Source organism: Mustela nivalis (genome assembly GCF_964662115.1).
Source record: "Mustela nivalis genome assembly, chromosome: 3".
In the NCBI taxonomy this organism is placed as follows: Eukaryota; Metazoa; Chordata; class Mammalia; order Carnivora; family Mustelidae; genus Mustela; species Mustela nivalis.
The window spans coordinates 43,257,101-43,277,846 of NC_139022.1; the positions used below are offsets into that span (position 1 = coordinate 43,257,101).

General features: G+C 42.4%; 1 protein-coding gene across 5 annotated transcripts in view; it reads left to right on the plus strand.

Moving 5' to 3' along the window:
• Nucleotides 1–20,746, plus strand: part of SNCAIP (synuclein alpha interacting protein) — a 157,054-nt gene that overhangs the window by 116,059 nt on the left and 20,249 nt on the right. For all 5 annotated transcript variants that reach the window (XM_082724878.1, XM_082724880.1, XM_082724877.1 and 2 more), the window contains exons 4-7: nucleotides 1,175–2,043; nucleotides 3,687–3,866; nucleotides 9,270–9,383; nucleotides 17,783–17,908. In XM_082724878.1, the coding sequence (XP_082581004.1) occupies nucleotides 1,175–2,043; nucleotides 3,687–3,866; nucleotides 9,270–9,383; nucleotides 17,783–17,908 (1,289 nt within the window). The remainder of the gene's footprint in view (nucleotides 1–1,174; nucleotides 2,044–3,686; nucleotides 3,867–9,269; nucleotides 9,384–17,782; nucleotides 17,909–20,746) is intronic.

Consider the following 20,746-nt stretch of genomic DNA (forward strand, 5'->3'; position numbering starts at 1 on the left):
TTGTTCCAGAAAAAGGAGAACGAGATGGGAGGCCCCTAGTTGGAGGGCATGTGCTAAAACCTCCCCTCCACTGTAAAAGGGGGATGGTGTAAATGTAAGTGTAAGGGGAGGAGGCTATAAATCAGAGGTCTCCCAAGTTTTCAAGGGAGCTGGGTCAGTGGTCTAGTCAAGGGAGTGTCCCAGAGAGGAAGCAGAATCATCATGAGGGAGGAGACTATTGTTCCTGTGCCAGAAGGCACAGGGTTATCTTCCATTAGGCTAACCCAGAGAGATGGTGTTCTCTTTAACTTCCAGATGCATTGTTTCACACACACTCTGTGTCTACCAGACGCTCTCTCAAAGGCAAACCAGACCATCTTAATCGAAGCTTTGCAGATAAATGAGAAGAAAGAAAAATGCTCACTAACGTGCCCATCTCGGCCTCCCTTCTCTCCCTTTGCAGCTCCTCCTCCTGGTTGTTCCCAGCTTTGCCAACATTGGAGGACACCCTTGAATCTCACAGCATGTTCTGTTGTGAAGTGTTAATACATGACGTTGCTGTGTCATTTTCTAGAGAGCACTGGGAAATGCCCCTGAATGGTGGTTCTCTGGGATAACCATCTGTGGGGGACAGTCATCCAATGGGTCACAGTTTCAGTTTGCCCAATATTAAGTAATTTACCCCTTTTCTATGTGGGACTTCTTAAACTTTAGGGATATACATATATGTATGTATGCATGTGTGTATGAGTGTGTGTGTATGTGTGTGTGTGTGTGCACATCCCTTCTCTCCCCAAACTACTTTGGAAGTTCATTTAACACAGAGGATCCAACCTCTCATTTCTGTTTTCCAAGGTCATGAAGAGTATCCTAATCATTCCAAAGAGGTATACACATCCAGGGAATGAGTCTAAAAATCTTGATTGGTTGGTTTGCTTGTTTGTTTCAGCAGTCTGCTTTTTCCATGATTAGTATTTTCATTAATTTTGAGCCAATAGGCCATAACTTTTATCACTCACTGTTTTCCAGAAGTCAGCATGAACTGTTTGGTTTACCGTACACGTTCTTTCGAGGTTGTCCCCTCAGGCAAAGGCTTTCTTTGAACGTAACGTGAGTGGACTATGCCTGCCTTCATGGCCAAGATACCTTTGGCATTTCAATGTAATACTCTCCTCTTGTATGTATTTCTAAACAGTTTCGAGCTCCGGCTGGAATTGCAGCGTGTCGGCCCTCATTACAAACACACAGAAACCCACGGGAATCGCCGACGTGTACAGTAAGTTCCGTCCCGTGAAGCGAGTTTCCCCGCTAAAGCACCAGCCAGAGACTCTGGAGAACAATGAAAGCGATGACCAGAAGAACCAGAAGGTGGAGTACCAGAAAGGGGGTGATTCCGACCCAGGTCCCCAACCCGAAGAGCTCAGCCCTGGAGATGGAGACAGCGGTCCCCAAAGTAAGAGCACCGAGCCCAGCACCTTGCTGGGGGAACTGGAGCACTATGACCTTGACATGGATGAGATTCTGGATGTGCCTTACATTAAATCCAGTCAACAGCTTGCCTCTTACACCAAGGTGACTCCAGAGAAGAGAATTTTGGGTTTGTGCACCACCATCAATGGCCTTTCTGGCAAAGCCTGCTCTCCCGGCAGTGCTGAGAGTTCTCCAGCCAACACGACCCCGTTCTGTGTTCTTTCACCTGTGAAAAGCCCTCAGCTGAGAAAAACGTCGTCTGTCGCCCGCGACCAGCAAAAGCTCTCTGCTGAAGAGTCTGAGAACTCAACTGCACTGGTGAAGTGTGGCTCCGCCTACGAGCCCGAGAACCAGAATAAGGACTTCCTCAACAAGACCTTTAATGATGCTCCGGGTCGAAAACGCGAGAAGGCAGTGCCAGACTGTCAGCTCGGGGCCTTCCATCTGCAGTCCGCAGCCACGGAGCCCAAACTAGAAGAGCCCATCGGGAGTGGGAACTGGACCAGCTCCCAGGGCCCAGAAGAAAGGAGTGAGCATCTGAAAAAAGCGAAAAGCATCTTGAACATTGTTAAGGAAGGACAGATCTCTCTCCTGGTAAGTGTGATCTAAGTCCATCTTCTGAAGACTGGTTTCATTGGCTTTGGTTTCATTGGTGAGCGTTTGTTCCTTTCTGGCTTCATCTTTACTCATAGCTTGAGTTAGGGGATGTGCCTTCTGAATTTTAAAATGCAAAGGTAGGAGATTAATACAGGGGGGAAACCAACGGCTGGAGAAGGAATGTTATTCCACTTTAACTGTGCATGAATCTGACAGGAATAGGACCCATAATCTAAACAAAAACAAAACAAAGTTCAGCCCTTGCTTTCACATGAATCTTAATGTCCTTCTTTCCCGTGTTCGAACGGGTCCCCGTGCTGTCACTCAGTTACTTGTGGGGACGTCAGTTCCTTGCTGATGGTGGGCTTGCCACATGACATGGACAGAGCGTCTTCTGTTTTATCCTGATCATTATTCAGAAGACTTGGACCAGGAAATTTGAAAGCATTTGCAGATAGAAGCTTCCCCTAGAGCTTAGTTGCCCTCTGACCTCTATGGAGTTTTTACTCAGTTCCAGTGCTGCGAGTCCAGGGAGCCTGAAGAAGCTTTTTCAAAGACTCGAGTCACAGAGTTAATGTGATGTAAGAAAAGTCTGTTCTGCTCCGGCTCAGAGAAAGCTCAACTGAAATCACACCCCATCTGCCTGCATTGTTCTTTTCTGGCTTCCAGACTTGGATCAAACAGTAGCAAGCCTGGGCTGATACTATGATGTTAATTAAAATCTCACTCGAGAAAATCATCACATCTTGGCAGTGTGATTCCACTTAGGGTAAAGCTGTGCAGAGATAAGTACCATGTGCCTGGTCTCTTGTCACAAATCCGACTGTTGTCATATGCTGATAGGCTTGAACACTCCCCCCCCCCCAAAAGTAAGATTTTATTTTTCTCCTGAAAATAGCTTTTTCCATTTCTCCTGGCTCTTCCTCTCTTTTTCTCTCTGGTTCATTCTTTTCTTCTGCCCATTCCACGTTTTCATGTTTCCCTGATGACAACACCTCTCGACTCTTCCAACAGTCCCTCTCAACCATGTCATACACAGAGAAGTAAGCTTCACTAGAGGCGAGAACACTAACGGCCAGGTATAGCCTCCAGGTGCCCCAGGAGTTTGTTTGGGGTTCAATTGTCTGGAAAGAAATCCCGTGGTAGCTCTAGTTGTGGCAGCTGTCAGATAGCTTGTGATCAAAGCCAGTTCTCCGTCATTTGAGGCAGACCAGATGGTGGAGAGAAGTAGTTCCTTCATTCAACAAACCTACAACAGAGGATACAACACAGTCTGGCTGTCAGCACTTAGCAGTCGAGTGGAGGAGACAGAGAGGGAACGTGCCAATTACCATAAATGTCATTGGAGTTGTTTAGAAAGCCATCTTGGCCCCTCTGTGAGCTCGCTGACCAAGCCCTGTCGCCATGTCTCCCATGAAGGTAAGTCCCTTGAGGACTTGGGTTCCAAAGGATAGGATAGCAAAAAAAGTAATGGAAAGTCATTAGCATTAATCGTAGGGAATTTTTGACTTCTCAGATCCCCAGGATGGCCACGAGACCTCCTGGAAACTCAGCTCTTGTTCCCAGTGTCCACAGCAAAACCCCCACAGCATCTCATTCTGATTCTTGACTCAAGTGGTCTAATCTTACCGTCCCAACAGCCACACCTCGCTGCCGACAACCTAGACAAAATTCACGACGAAAATGGCAATAATCTCTTACATGTGGCCGCGTCGCAGGGACACGCCGAGTGTCTGCAGCACCTCACCTCTTTGATGGGAGAAGACTGCCTCAGTGAGCGAAATGCAGTGAAGCTGACTCCAGCAGGCCTGGCCATCAAGGTGATGATGGGTTGGCGGTTGGGCCCGGCACAGCTAGAAGGTGGATTTCTGTTTTTTGAAAGTTCCTAGTGAGTTTAGCTGAAGAGCTGAGTATGGAGAGAGAGTAGCATTAGGTACCAGGCAAATGGCAAATGAGCATATACTACATTTAAGAGAATAATCATTTCCATTACTAACTCTTTGAGCTTTGGAAACTACATTCCAGTTTATGGTGCAACGAGGGTAAGCTTCACATCAGCTAATAGAGAGGAACGAAAATGATCTCTTGTGGTTCTCAGAGCTTTTGTTATTCATGACGACTGCGATTTAAATTTTTAACCACACCTGGATTTGTCTGAGACTGTTTCATTTTTTCCTAATGTGAGTATAATGAGCAAGACAAATGAGGAAAAGTGTATTTTAAGGAATGGTTAGTCTCAAGAGTATTTCAGATAATAAAGCAGGGTTCTAACAGATCACGTCTGAAGTGTAAATGCCTTCGGTACAAAGAGTTGTTTAGAACGTCAGAGCCAAGTTCTGAGTGTCATGTCGACTGGGATAGAGTTAAAAAATTAGAAATTGGGAGTCAGGGAAACATGGTCTTTTATAGCTCACTGCAGTGAGTGCCTCTGTAAACCATAACACATCACTAGAAGGTTAGCTATTAAACTACCCTTTTTTTAAGATCTTTGGCCCCTAAGTGTAGAATTCAGTCCTATTTATGAAGAAGCCAGAAGTGAAGTTCCGGGAAATACAATACATCTGGTGCTTCTGCATATGTGCTCTGCTTTACATAATAGCCATGTCCTCTAAAAGAATCATTTTTAGAAATTTTGAAGTTTACTAGGAGAACTCACTAGTTAAAGAAATGCACTTGCATATTCACTAAAGAACATGCTACATTTGAAATACAAGTGAGTGCTGTCCTACCCTTGCTATATCTTTTATGCAAATCTGAATTTTTGCATCTTTAATTTATTTACCATTCACTGCACTTTTTTTTATTTTTTAAAGCTTTTTTAATTTATTTGACAGAGATCACAAGTAGACAGAGAGGCAGGCAGAGAGAGAGGAAGGGAAGCAGGCTGTGCACTGAGCAAAGAGCCCGATGTGGGTCTCGATCCCAGGACGCTGGGATCATGACCTGAGCCAAAGGCAGAGGCTTAACCTACTGAGCCACCCAGGCACCCCTCACTCCACTTTTTTAAAAGATTTTATTTATTTATTTGAGAGAGAGAGAGCATAAGTGGAAGAAGATCAGGGAAGAGGGAGAAGCAAACTCCCCGATGAGCAGGGAACCCAAAGCAGGACTTGATCCCAGGACCCAGAGATCATGACCTGAGGTGAAGGCAGACACTTAACCAACTGAGCCACCCAGGTGCCCCACCATTCAGTGAAGTTTTAGGTATGAAAAGTTTCTTTCTGCTTTATGTAATTGTATTCAATGATAACGTATTATTTCCAAGATAGTATAGAAAATGGTGTATCTTTGATAAAATAAGAGGTCGAAGACCCTGGTAGATACTGCTTTCCTTTAGTGAATGTCGCTATGTCGTATTAGGAGCTGAACTGCAAGCAGCCATCATGAAGAAAGAGAAATGAGATGGGAAGTCAAGGTGCAGGATAGATGAGTTCAACAATGTGTACCATGTCCACCAGGTACTGTGTTAGGTGGTGACAATACAATATGAATGGGACTTAGTCCCTTTTCCTCAGAAGCTGATAGCCAGATAGATAGGGCAGGTAAGTTACTAGTAATTCAAGTGCATGATGGCAAATTTGGTTCTAGTCCGATATCAGAGTCCTGTGGGAAGACAGGGGTTGGATCTGGTCATCAATGGATGTGAGTTGGTGTTGAATAAAATATTCTTGCAATTTCAATAAATGTTGACATTTGCCTTGCTCTTTTAGTGTTTATAAAATACAGTACTCATGAGCTTTCCTAACTGTTGTTAGATTATGGAGTATATCATAGCTATACAGCTGGATGAAAAAGTTTTTTCTTCATTTATATACCCGGATGAAAAAGTTTTTTTCTTCATTTATATACCCTAGTGCTTGTCTTCATGGATTAAGAATTCTCAGAGTAGGACAGTATCTAAGAAACTCATGGTCATTAGGCCAATCCAGGCTATAAACTCCTTCTACAGTACCGATATTGGTAATTTATTCTTAAACTCCTCCAGTCAACATACTGTTGTCATGTAACCAGCATGTAACCTTGAAATGCAGTGTTTTATTTTTCTGTTTTAATGAAGAACGCATATCAAACCCATGAGATTCAAAAGCTCTTATGGATTTGGGGTCTCAGATATTTCATGGACGATGATATGAGAAATGGAACTCTTCTTCTATTTCTTGATTTAATCTAGAATTTACAAAAGAATCAATACAAATGTTTCATAGTAAGTGCTATCCCCTTTGGGAATCTGACTTGACACAAATCCTGCTTCAGTCCATTCAGTGTCATTTGATAGACATCAGAGAAGTTGAGGGAGTTCTAAGAAGTCATCATTCTTGTGTTTTAGGAATTGTTTTGAACACCAGTGACCAACTGATGGTGTTTCACCTCATTAAGCATAGTTCTGAGAGCCCTGCTCTCACTAAAGACAACAAACTTGGTTCAAAAGAGCAGAAGTCGCTGAGATCATGTGACTAGACTGACAGAAAGCAGAGTCAGAGATAGGATATCAAATAAAAAGATTACCTGAGAAAAGGGGCTTTGAAGGCTTTAGAACACCTATCCCCTCCTCTTAAACTTCTTAAATGGAACATAATAAATTCTTACCAGTTAGATGCAGAATTTATTTAGAGTTTTCTGGGGAACCCAACACTAGATCCTGTGGTAGTTCAGGGCATTACTGAGTGCCCTTTGGGAACAGTTAAGCAAAATAACTGGAAAGAAAGATTTCTATATGGTGTGTTTCTAAAATGGGGCCAAAACAATTCATTGTTTTAGGAGCTAAGCAGACTTGTAATGAAATAACCTTAGTTTCCTTTTTACTTCTCATTCAGTCCTCTGATTAAGCTCAAAGATAACACAATGGTCTGGTGAGAAAATAGCTTCAAAGACATAACCTACTGTCTTCCTTTTTAACCCCCGCGAGTGACCCCAGTTTCAGAGACTTCAGCAGCAAAAATCTCCTGTTTGAATTTAATGATATATATATTTTTTTGTTTTCTTGATCTTTCTGTTTATGGCAAGCAATGTTGTGTTCAAAACCATGGTAGCAATCTATTTCCTTCTGCCTTTATAGTAGCATATTATTATTTAATACATTTATTATTTAAACATTACCTTTTTGAATAACTAGAACTAACAGATACCTGACAGAACATTCTACCCAACAAAAACAGAATACATATTCTCCCCTAATACAGATGGAACATTCTCCAGAATAGACCATATGTTGGGCCACAGAACAGGTCTCAATAAATATGAAAAGAATGAAATCATACAAAGTATATCCTTTAACCATAATGAAATGCAATTAGGAATCAGTAACAGAAGGAAATTAGGAATACTCAGAAGTCTCTGGAATTATCACACCCCAAAATAATCATTTATCAAAGAAGAAATTACAAAGGAAACTGGAAAATATTTGGAGATGAAAGAAAATGGAATATATTATCATTTAAGGATATAGCTAAAACAATGCTGAGAGAGAAATTTTATAGTCATAAATGCCAGTATTTAAAAAAAGAAAAGCAGGGATGCCTGGGTGGCTCAATGGGTTAAGTATCTGCCTCCAGCTCAGATCATGATCCCGGGATTCTGAGGTAGAGCCTCCCCCGACCCCGCCCTGTCAGGCTCCCTGCTCAGCAAGGAGTCCGCTTTCCCCTCTCCTACTCCCTCTCCCCCCTACTTGTGTACTCTCTTCCTCACATATAAATAGATAAATCTTTTTTTAAAAAAGAAAGCTCTGAAGTGAGTAGCTTAACCCTCTACCTTAAGAAACTTGAAAAAGAATAACAAACTATATTCAAAGCAAGCAGAAGAAAAGAAATTTAAAAATTCAAGCAGGCAAGGGAGCCAACCCATACAGACCAACCTCCCCTGGCAGCAAGGAGTGCAAAGGAGGGAGGAGATAGATCTGAGGCAGCACCTGGAAGCTATTCACCACCCATTTGATCTTGCTAGATTCCCCTAGTGGAAGAATAGTGTCTGCCTGTGAATGGTTGAGAGTTGACTGCTTGAAATTCCACTATCCAAATAGGTATAGATGAAAAATGAGTAAATTACCTGCTATATCTTGTATCTAGAATAAGCTTCCCTGACTCCATGGCACAGTAGCTCTTTTCTTCTGGGCTAAGGTCCCACCGTGGGCAAACCAGGAAGGCAGCTGAATGTCTCGTGTGTGGTAGGGAGGATCTGGGAGAGTGTGCCACTAGTAAAAGGTAACAGTGTTGTGTGCTGAGTTATCTCATAGGTTTTGTCTCATCTGCTGCTCACAGTTACTTTATGAAGCAGTTAATACTATTCCTGCCATTTCACAGATGAGAAAACTGAGTGTCAGGGAGGGGAAGCAACTTATTTAAGGCCTTAAATTTAAGTAGTGAATTCAGGATTTAAATCCATTGTCCTAATGACTAGGTTATACATTTCACAGCTGCCTTCCTGGTTTGTACAATGTGGGATCTCAGCACAGGAGGAAAAAGCCAGTATTGGCATAGAGTCACCAAAGATTTTTGTGAACATAGCATAGCATTTGAGCCAATATAATAAAGTTATTTTCTCTTTTTTGATTTTGGAGTCCTAACCTTTCAAATTATGAAAGGTAAAAACCTATTCTAAGAGCAAATGAATAAACAAATGTTGGTATATTCATACAAGGGAATACTTACCAGCAATTAAAAAAAAAAAAAGAACAAACCTTTCATACAAGAAGAAGCTTGGATGAATCTCAGAGGCATGAATGCTGGGTGACACAAGTGAGACACAGAAGACTATGTACTCTCTCCTGTTGTGATGGAAATCCTATCACTGGTTGCCTAGGGCAAAGACTAGAAGTGTCCTAAAGATTTGGGGAAAGGGGGGGAATGGGAATGTTCTCTATCTTGATTGGAGGAGCAGATTTAAGAGAATATATATTTGTCAAAATTCTTCAAAGTATATGCTTTAAAAGAGTGGAGTATATTTTATAGCATGCAAGTTATGCCTCAATAAAGTCATTTTAAACTAGCTGATTAGAGTTATGAAGATGCATTTCAGTAAAAATTCCCCATCGGATTTTGAGCCAAAAGCACAGACCAGAGATAAAATAGAAAAGCACAGACCAGTTTGATAGACTGCAAATAAATGAAGCCAAATACGAGAACCCAAATTCACGTGATTTCTTCCCTTGGCAAAGTTACCATCTATGAGGTATTTATCAAACTTCAGTGACCTTGAATTTCTTTCTTTCCTTCTTTTTTCCAATGTAGAATGGTCAGCTGGAGTGTGTCCGTTGGATGGTGAGTGAAACAGAAGCCATTGCAGAGCTGAGTTGTTCGAAGGATTTCCCAAGCCTTATTCATTATGCGGGTTGCTTTGGCCAGGTAGGAAGAATTTTTAATGATCAGGTTTATAAGCCATCATTTCCTTGTAATATTTTTCAATGAAAAACATGTTTTAAACAACCTAAATATTTCCCAATAATGTAATGGATAAATAACAAAGCTACATACCTATTATGGAATTTTATGGGAAAACATGGGGATACTAAACTGATACTAAACTGTCTGATACAAAACCATTCACATAATTTGGTACAAACTTCGAATTCTGGAGAGAGAGAAGAAGAGAAATAGGTAATAAGACTTGAAAAAACCAAAACCCCCAAAAAACTATGTCCCATCATATTTATCGTAGTTATTACTAGGGGTGGAATTAGAAATGGCTCTTGTCTTCTTTGTTGTATTTTTCAGGATTTTACAAGTTTCCTACAATAAATGCATTTAACTTTTTTTTAATTTTTAATTTTTTAATTTTTTTATAAACATATAATATATTTTTATCCCCAGGGGTACAGGTCTGTGAATTGCCAGGTTTACACACTTCACAGCACTCACCAAAGCACATACCCTCCCCAATGTCCATAACCCCACCCCCTTCTCCCAACCCCCCCTCCCCCCAGCAACCCTCAGTTTGTTTTGTGACATTAAGAGTCACTTATGGTTTGTCTCCCTCCCAATCCCTTCTTGTTTCATTTATTCTTCTCCTACCCCCTTAAGCCCCCATGTTGCATCACCACTTCCTCATACCAGGGAGATCATATGATAGTTGTCTTTTATCAGCAGGGAAAATGGTAAAGTTTCTTTACCCAATAGTAAAAGGAAAATCTTCAGTAAGATGTTGATTAAGGAAGTCTCTCTCTATTGAACAAACACACTAACTAGATGAGTCTCAGTTACAACCAGTTCCTACACTAGGAAATCCCAGGGTGAGTAATAGAGGTACACAGATCACAGTCCAGGGTATGGAGTTAAAAAAAAAAAAAAAAGAAAAAGTAAAAGTAACTTCCTTTGAGAAGGAAAAGTATAAATTATACATTTTTTTTAAAGATTTTTATTTATTTATTTGATAGAGACCACAAGTAGGCAGAGAGGCAGGCAGAGAGAGAGGAAGGGAAGCAGGCTCCCTGCTGAGCAGAGACCCCGACGTGGGGCTCGATCCCAGGACCCCGGGGATCATGACCTGAGCCGAAGGCAGAGGCCTAACCCACTGAGCCACCCAGGCGCCCCAATTATACATATTTTTTTAAGTTGGCACTACAAAATGCCAATCTCAGTCTAAAAAATAAATAAATAAATAAAGTCAGCACTGGATTAAAATAGATTTAATCATATTTGTTTGTGGCAAAGAAAATTGCTTCTCATGCATATAACCGTATCCCCTTTGGCTTCATAACCTTTCCCAGTGGCAGTAAATTGTGGTATTGTCAACAAGAGATTATACTTTTTCGAGCATGACAATCTCAAGTTCAAAAAATACCCTTGGAGAGTATTACTACAGTCTCTTCTTTAGTGGAGGTCCAGTTACAACCAGGTGATGGCTTATTCTCTGCCATGTAACTTCATATGTAAACATATATAACATGTATAATAATATACACATTAATATATAATATAAATATATGTACATTGATATGTATAATTATATGTATAATAATATTTATTAATATATAATATTTCCTGTATGGGCCAGGCACCAGGCCATTGGATTTTGTGTACATTATCTGACTTCTCCCTTAAAAAAACCCTGTTGGTGGGGCACCTGGGTGGCTCAGTGGGTTAAAGCCTCTGCCTTCAGCTCGGGTCATGATCCTGGGATCCTGAGATCAAGCCCCACATCGGGCTTTCTGCTTGGCGGGGAGCCTGCTTCCCAACATCTCTCTGTCTGCCTCTCTGCCCACTTGTGATCTCTTTCAAAAAAAAAAAAAAAAAAAAAAAACCTGTTGGAGCCTACTGTTTTTACCTGTTCTTTAGATGAGAGTAAGAAAGAAATTGAAGTGACTTGCACATGTTCCAAGGCCTGGTAAGCAAAGATTACATCTCAGCTGAAGCCTGTCTTGTGCCCACCTGTGTCGGTAATTTGTATAACCTGTTTACAGCGTCATCGATCTAGCCGAGGAAGGCTTTTTTTTTTTTTTTTTTACAATTTTAGCTAACAACACACTGTGACACACAGCTCAATCGAAGAAGGGAATATCTGGTACTAAATTTATGAGATGAAGAAAGAGGCATGAAGAACATTTAAAATTTGTCAAACAATTTTGAAAGAATCACTCCGTTTTTCTCTGTGTACTGTCCTCATGAGCCCCAGCCATGATTTTCTACCAACAACCATAACAGTTAATAAGCATTTGTGAGGGATGCCTTTTTTTTTTTTTTTGCTTATACTGGCAAAGAGGAGACTAGAATTTTCGAATGACCAGAAGAATGTCATCACTGATAATTTTCATAAGTCATTTGCAGTCTAAATAACAGAACGTTCTTTATTCGTGGACTGTCTGAATAATCACTTCATGTTCCTGAGTTCATTTTGTTTATCTAAAGCCTCACACGGAATTTTCGATACCAGTGGAAAGGCTACCTGCTCTTTTGGTAGAGCTCGCCAAAGAGGCAGGAGAGGATTACATTGCCTTTCTGAGACCCTAAGTATAAATAGTTGGGCCCCCCACCTTCTTTGTCTCAGGAAATGCTCCTTGATGCGTGCCAGTTTCTCTGGTCAGCTCTCAGGGTGGGTTTCTCATAATTGTGAAGCTCTTGGGACAGAACCAGAGCAAGTGCCCTTTCTGGAACCTGTTGGGTGACGGCGTGGCTTGCTAGAAGGGACTTGAGGCAAAGCCGAAAGTGGGTGACCCAGTAGAAGAGCCATGTCAGACATTTGCCTCATGCAAGTTATCAGGCTCCAGGTCGTTATTTCAAGCTGATAAGAGTTGTGCGTGACCTCGAGGCCAGCAGCGAACAGCCCAGCCCAGCGGCACCCTTAGGAGAGCAGTCCTACCCAAGTGGAAAGCGTAGAAGCCCTTCAGAGCTGTGAATTCTCTTCCGTCCGGCCATCCTGCGGCCACTGCAGGCACTTATGTAACAGATAACCTGTCGAGATGCTGAACTTGGAACCGGGACAAGGCTAATATTTTCACAAGGAAGACTGTTAGCGAACGGTTTTCTAATGGATTCAGCACATGCAAGTTTTTCCTCTGTCAGGCAGGCAGTCGAGTGTATCCTGGTTTTGTTTCTTGAGTAAATACCTCTGGAAAGGATAGTGCCGAGCAAAATTCCTCTCTCAGTTTACTTTCTTTGCCCTCTGCCCCTCATATGGATTCTTAAAGAGCAGGCTCTCGTTGACTCCCAATTTGTGTCCTCTTTCTTGTAAAAATTACCTTAAACACTCTAGTACCACAGGGCAGCCAGCAGTTTTTAGTGGTCTCCTGGAGCGATGGATCTTCGGGTGATACGAATTGATTTTCCTCATCGTGACACGTCAAGTCTCAGAGGGTGCAATTACTTCATGGCCTGAGTGTCCAAAGCAGAGCTCGCCACAGGGAGCGCCAAGGCGAGAGCTGTGGGGGGCACTCGGGGGAAAAAGCAGGGATGTCCGCCAGTCCGCCCGCTTTGCTGTCCCTTGAGAGAGACGTTGCTGGCGAAACAATGGGAACAGAAGTGTCTCGAGTCAGAGTCACCAGCCGTGTGACTGGGGCTGTTTGCTTTCAACACGAAAGTTCCAGTGGGCTGGTCCCCGCTTCCTGCAAGGCTGTCTCCTCAGCTGCTCGAGGGGGGAATGGGGGCGCTTCGGCCAGTTCCACGCTGGACATTGGTTCAGTGGGCTCTGTTATTATTTGCAGTGTCAAACCTGGGGATCGTTGTGCTCCTGAGTCTGCCCTGTGACTTTTGATATGGAGAACCTGCTACAGAAGCAACTCCGTGGTAGCATTTGGCATATACCGACAACACCTTTGCCTACACTGTGTGCATTGTCCCATTTTAAATGTTTGCTCTAATACAGATCCAAAAAAAAAGAGAAAGAGAGGTGGGGGGAGAGGTTGGACACTTTCTGAATAAAGAAGAGTGTCAGCAGTTCCTACAAATAGTCATGAACAGTGATAGGCAGGCTAGCAAGAGGGATATTTCCACAGGCCATGTGTTACTCTTTTTTCACGATTCAAAAGGATAATATTTTGTTAACTTCACTATTTCACCGTCATGGGGGGGAAACAAATAAACAATTCAGACAATGCTGTGATTGCAGATGAAAGCAAAATAGAAAAATCTTTGATTAGCCTGGGCATCCATCTGCTCTTCAAGGTCAGCTCTTTGAAACAGCTTAAGTGGCCCTGAGCTCCGCGAACCCACCAACTGATGGGCTGTTAACCGTGCTTCCTGGGACCCTTTGAGTGTGTCTGTCATGGAATCAGGGGTCACAGGTCAGTGAGCAACAGGTTGTGGACATTCACATTCAGTAGAGAGCAAGTGGAGACATGGAGAACAGGAGCTCTGTGTCTGGGTTCAAATCCTAACCCTACCACTTATTAGCTCAGTGGCCTTTGGAGACATTTATTTTTATTTTTTTTAATTTTTTATTTTTTATGAACATATATTTTTATCCCCAGGGGTACAGGTCTGTGAATCGTCAGGTTTACACACTTCACAGCACTCACCAAAGCACATACCCTCTATTTTTATTTTTTTTTTTAAAGAAGAAAAGCTCTTTCTGCACCTCACTTTCCTCATCTCTAACATGGAGATAAAAGAACCTTCTTCACTGGGCAGCTCTGGGGACTAAGTGGAAAAAAACCACATGAAACATTGCCCTTACTGGCACGTAGTAGATATAAATATTGGTTTTTAGGATTATTGGATGTCTCCCAATTTCCCATTTTTATTGATATCAGGATTGTTGAATTTACTTACTTCACCATAAGTAAAGCGTAAGGGAAATTTGGCAAAAAATATTTAGGCCTTAACCAATTTAAGAAATACTTTGATATACTTTTTTTTCTTCATATTTTACTATCTCTGGAGTCTACCTTTATCTTATAATAAAGGACATCATGAAATTATGGCTGGCCACTTTTCTATACTTTGCCATCTAAAAAACCAGACCGAATCATATCATTGATGGTGTATTGGATTTTATGATATACGATTTTAGAAAAAGCTGCCTCCTTTAGGACTTAACGGTTGTAACGAAAACTGTAGAGACTATTGATGCCAGTAATAAACCTCGGGCCCCCTTTTCTGTTACGTTTTTATTAGACTTTATCCAGAAAATCTCATTTTCCCATATTAATTGTCTCATTAAACAAACTGCAATGCCTTTAAGAACACACAAAATAACACCAATAAAGCAGGTTCCCCAAAGAGCAGAATATCCCCCGGAAGAGGAAACCAGGACATGAGGGAAGTTTATAGTCAAGAGAGGAACACTGAAGGTATCAGTGAGTGTATGGGTCGATGGGTAGAATGATAAGCTGGAGAGGCATTCTGTTAAACAGAGCTAACACAGAAGGGCTTCTCCCGCCACGTGACTGCATCAGATGTTCTCTGAAAGCAACACGTAAGGGAAGATGAAAGTCAGGAATTACATTGTCCACTGAGCATCTTCCTGATGTACACACGTGCGTGCACACACAAGCCCAGGAAGAGAGTGCTGGATGTCTAAGGAGAGAGGTAGACCTCACTGCATATATGTATTATATATATATGCATATATGTATTATATATATAATATATACAATACATATAATATATATAATATATTATATATATTATATATATATTATATATATAATATATATATAATATATACAATACATATAATATATATAATACATATATGCATTCATAAGGCCCTTCCTAGTTGGAGAAGATAGTTCTGTTTGTTCTCCTTTCTAGGTAGTTCTCAAATAAGTCGCTGTCTGAATTATAGGACCGTCGATTTCTGCTGGCACGTTCTCCAGAATCAGAGCAGAAAGCCTCATTTATCTGAGAGTGGATGCTACATATGCTCTTACCAGAACCCAGGAATTCTAGATCTTTGGTTTCTGTGAGGTTTATCAGTGAACAGGCTGATTACTTCTCTTATTAAATTGCCCGCTACGGAACGCAAAACTGATTATGAGGGGCTCAGCAAAGACGTGCCTGTATGGAACAGTAGAATAACAGTTCTTCCTTTATATAAGTGTTGCATAATGAGTTGGGTAAGATCCTTAATTACCAGAAGAGCTTTTCATGCCTTCAGAAGAAAAGAAGGCAGGTTATTGAGCAATCCGGACTGAACCTGACTTGGAGGACTGTCGCAAGCCAAAGCAGCTCTTGGCCTCACACAGACCTTGGCCTATTTGCCCAGATTTTCAAGCCCCTGCAAAGTCTGGGTCTCTAGATTCTTCTCCATATGTTGACAAAGAGAAAATTCCTAGTCTTACAAAATGTAGTATTCTATTTTCTACAACCTTGTGACTAGAAGTCAACACACTGTGAATAATAGTAAAGGTCATTTTCTTTTCAGGTGAAACAGCCTTATTCACTATGATATGAATTGAGTCTGAAAAAGGTAAAAATATGCCTGCAAGCAGTTACATATGGAATATTTCTAGCTAGGACATCAGAGAACACATACTTGTCTTCTTTGGCTTTCTGATTTGTAAAACAGGGGTGTTTGAATTGGATAATTCCCTCAAGTCACCCCTACTCTGCAATTTTAGGATTCCATGATTAATATCAGAGAGCAAGCCAAGTCACCACAGGCTTGAAAACGACCCACTGAGATGGCAGGGCTGTCCTTGTCACCCGTTGGGTCACGGCAACCCACCCTCTTGCTGTTTCCAGATCTTCTCCATCGGCTTCAAACCAATAGGTTGTGTTTTTCATCCAAAGAAACATCCACTCACCCAGATCTTTTAAGGAGTTAAGATCCCATGGTAGAATCATCTGGTTCCAAGTCAAAGTCATACCATTTTCCCCTTCCCAATTAGGAAACCAAAAGAAAGTTGTCTGCCTTGAACATAGGATACATCACCACCCACTCTGGTCCAAATATCAGCCCCAACTTTCCCAGGTTTGCCTCCGAAGAAGAGGACAAGCACATCAGCATACCCTGATCCAGAGTCCCAGTCCCAGGCCTCCAGGCTTTGCCCCACCTCATTCTTCAGGGACTTTGAGGGTTTCATGTTCTGCAGGGTCTGCTTTTGCACTCACCCTGTGTTCCCTGGGTGCCTTCTTGGTAGGTAATAGGCATTGACTGCATGTTACCCTTCTTGTTCTTTGGGGGGTCTTACTCCCTCCTCACTCCCCTTGAAAGAGTGTGGTGCGAATGTTCGTTCTGTCCCTGATGTTGCCAACGCCTCCTTTGTAAACAGTGCCTGGCTCCCCCCACAAAGGGCGAACCATGAAAGGAGTTGGCTGTTTTTATCCAACATTCCTTAAGCAGATTAGTTGGCATGTTCAGAAGGTGAAGGCAAATCTAATCCAGAAAAGTATAAAAGTTCATGACCAGTCCAAGCAAGTAACTGGAAAAAAAGAAAAAAACCTTTACAAGGCAAAGGAGAGGTTCAAGGCTATTTCAAACACACGATCATCTTTTTAAATGTCAAATTCCACTCACTGAACTTCATGCTGTTGTTTTTACCACTCTCGTGTTTTTTTAACATTATACTTAATTCATCTATTTTAAAACAGTGAAATCCCATCCCCCTGCTTTCTCCTGAGGCCAAACATAACATGAAAATACCACAAAATACACAGTGGGTAGAACGCAAACGGATTTTGAAAACACGCTGAGCACACTATGTCTTTGCTCTTGAAAGGTTGCGTTCAGATCATCGGATGCCCTCCATTTGGCAGGGAATAAGGGAACACTTTACCTTTCAAACCCCACCAACATCTGGTCAGAGAAGTCAGGAGGGTCCAGGTTTTCTCTTGGTGGGGTTATCTCATAGTTAGTCACTTAAGCTCTGTCAGCCTATTGACTGCAGGAGGTCTAGGATCACCAAGGCATGGTTGAAGCATCATCAACTTCAAAGGAGAAGCTGGTTCTCTTATGCCTGAAGTTTTATAATAATATTCCTGGACCCTAAAGACAGGACAACAAAGGAGCAAAAATTGCCTTGGCCTTGAAAGACTTAGATTCCCGCTTTCCACCTGTCTAGCCGTGTCACTTGGAACAAGTACTCAAATGTTCTACAAACCAACTGTACATCTAAAGAATAACTAAGTAAACCAAGACCAGTTCTGACAGAACTTCCCACTCTTAAAATTCTCTGGGCTTTCCTCCTTCATGGACTTTGAGTCAGAGAGATGCATGGATTTTCAGTTCAGGAGGAATGGTATTTTCTGCTATTAAGATAAACCTGGTTCTATGCAAGCTTCCCACGTCAGAGTTTTGTTTTCCTCTGAGTTTATTTCAGACCTGCTGCATGATAGTCCATTAATTGCCACTGTCTTTGTGTTTGCAGGAAAAAATTCTTCTTTGGCTTCTTCAGTTTATGCAAGAACAGGGCATCTCCCTGGATGAAGTGGACCAAGATGGTAACAGCGCCGTCCACGTAGCCTCCCAGCATGGCTTCCTTGGGTGCATCCAGGTACATGGGCCGGTTGCTTTGAGGAGACAAATGAGTTTATCAAGTCATGAAACTAAAACACAGAAATATTTGTTTACTGGAAGACATGTGTGGATTAAGTCAGCTTTTTCTGTTGTAGTAGATCATAAGGAATTACACTGATAGGTTCATTTTTCCAGAAACTCACAGAAACATTAACCTAAAGAGCCCTATGGGTTTCCTGTTGAGTGTTGCAGTATGTCAAAAGAGATTGGAGATGGAGGGCTATGATTTCCCCCTTTCTGTGGGGTAGGGTGGAGCTTCTCGAATGCCTTCAGAAAGCCCCAGAACTAAAAACAGGAAGGCCTCAGATATTACCATTGCTCCCCTCATTCCATGGGCAGGCTAGGCAGGGTGGCCAGCCTCTCCACCCAACAGCCTCAGGTGGCCTCCCCCGTTATGCCTACTTGCCTCACAGGTGTTACCATAGTCTGTGTGTGCAAGAGGGTAGGGATGGGGAGCCACGGAAGGGTGGAGGAGGTTCAGCCCCTGCCTGCCAGGGGCTGCTTTGGTGCACGAAGCCGAGCCAAATCCAGTGCTGCCATCGTAATAGCATGTGGCTGAAAGCCCATTGAGGGTCCTCAGGAGTTTGAGGCACGTGTGACTATAAAAACCAGGTAGATCCCTTGACTTCAAAAAATGTTAAGGCCCTGAGTGACAGAGCAAAGAGGGAAGGTGACCAACGAGAAGGAGGAGGAGCAAGAGGAGTGTGACCGTGTGAGGGAAGGAAAGGCTATATACATCAGAAATGAAGTTTGTTTAGATTTGGCCTGGAATTTGATTTATCTCATGGATTTCATGCAGTTCAGAATAAGCTATGTGTATACAGCAACTCTAAGAAAATAGCATCTCTTGTTGCCTTATTATATGGTATTTCTTTTATTGCAACGCAGCGTGCTGATTTAACAGGGGTTTACTGATGTCCTACTATGTGCAAAGTAGATTGTATCCAAAAAAGAAAATCGGGCAGTGAGAACCGGTTGCTTAGAAAGGTAGAAGAGACTGGAGAGGATCTGGAAAAGCTGCAGGCATGGAAGGCAAGAGACTAATAAAAGCAAAAAGCAGAGGTAATAGCAGAACGCTCCCTAGAGCGTCTGCCCTTTGGAGAACGAAGTTGATAGGAAATATTCCACGTTTCTGGAAATTTCCCCACTAATGCTGGCAACGTGTGCATCTTTTCATTTAAGGCACGATGTTGTAAAAGCAGTGATGAGAACTCAGGGCCGACAGAAAAGAGAAATTTAAATTGTTACCAGGATCTACAAAAGATGAAAGAAGTAGCGTGACTTTTTGTGGAGGAAAAATAATTGAACATAACCGAAAACTTCAATTTTTTTCCATTTAACAAAACACTCTAATATTTAATAGTCTTAAACTCTTTTTTTTTTTTTTTAATCAGCTAATAAGTGACTGAAAGCCAAAGAAAACCAGCTGATAGCACTAATTCTGTTTGAGATTTCGGTTATTTTCCTTTTATATGCGAAGAGAGGCTGTCTGTGCTTTCGGTCCATTCATCTCTCCACTTAACACAAATGATGTTTTTGGCAGTCGATACGGTGCCTGTGGAAACTTGGATGATCTTGGAAGCGGGTCTATCCGCTGGGTGTGAGATTTTTTAAAAAAAGGACAGACACGGAGAGACTGAGGGCAGAACAGGAGGTGACCAAGGGCCCTTTTGAGGGGAGGCAGAGACCGAGTCTAGGAAACTCTGGGAGGAAGATGGCAGAGGCCAGAGTCAAGGGAGTGAGTGTTGACAGAGACATTCTGGGGAGGCCCTGGGAGCTCTGGGCTGAAGTGATCCGCAGTGCCACTCCCATAAGGAGTAACTTGGACTTTCATGGTGAGTGGCTGTAAACCAGAAGGAGATGAAGCCCCTTGTGACTTCTGAGTTTGAGCAAAATCTAGGAATTTAAAGATCTCAAGTGTTAATTTTGGGAGCAACAGTACCTTTTACTAATATAAACCCAGAGGTCGGTCTCATCTTGATAGTGTCAAAGGATTTGTTAGATTGTGGTAGCTGATTAATAATATAACAGCTTTTTGTGGCATCTCATGTCACCACAGTATAACTAGAAAAGAATTTTGATTTTTTTTAAATTAATGATGTCAACCATGGTCCATTAAGTCTCTCTTCTTTTAACGATGCCTTGGCCAGATTCCATAGCTTTCTGCTTGCTTATGACTTAACATTTACTCTAAACCAGTTTAAAATCTCGGTGTTACTTCGGAATCAAAGTGTTCTCCTCTCCAACCCAGACTAGACTCAGGGTTCAAAGGACACAGCCTGAGGACGGAGGCATGACTGGCTTGGTACACCTCACCTGAGCCCCATTTCCCTTCCCTCTGCTGGGCACAGTGTTGGAAACAAGGAGGAGGGTGGGGAGAAAAGTTACCTGCCTCTTTGCTTACCTGGCAAAGGTCATGGCACTGTCTGTGAAAGCTGTCATGGCTTCTCTGGCTCACTGTGGTGGGCCACTAATGTCCTCTGTGGTAGGCTTCTGTGCTGACTCTCTGCTGGTGTGATAATGGGTGAGGTCTTTAGGGAGCTCTCTGGAGCCTCCCCTCTGATACCTGACCTGGGAACTCTCACCCTGGCTTCACATCCTCCTCCTCCCACACAGTCCCCTCCACCTGTCACACCCACTACTCTTGCTGCTGGAGAGCCCTCTCCTTCCGTAGTTGGGTGATAGCAAGCTCACCCCAAGCCCCCTTCTACGATGTCTCCTCAATTCCTGGGTCATATCCTTGCCAGACAGACGGTGGGAGTGCAGGCTCCTCCCCCCACAGCCCCTACAGGTCATTTCTCTTCAGTTCTTTTTT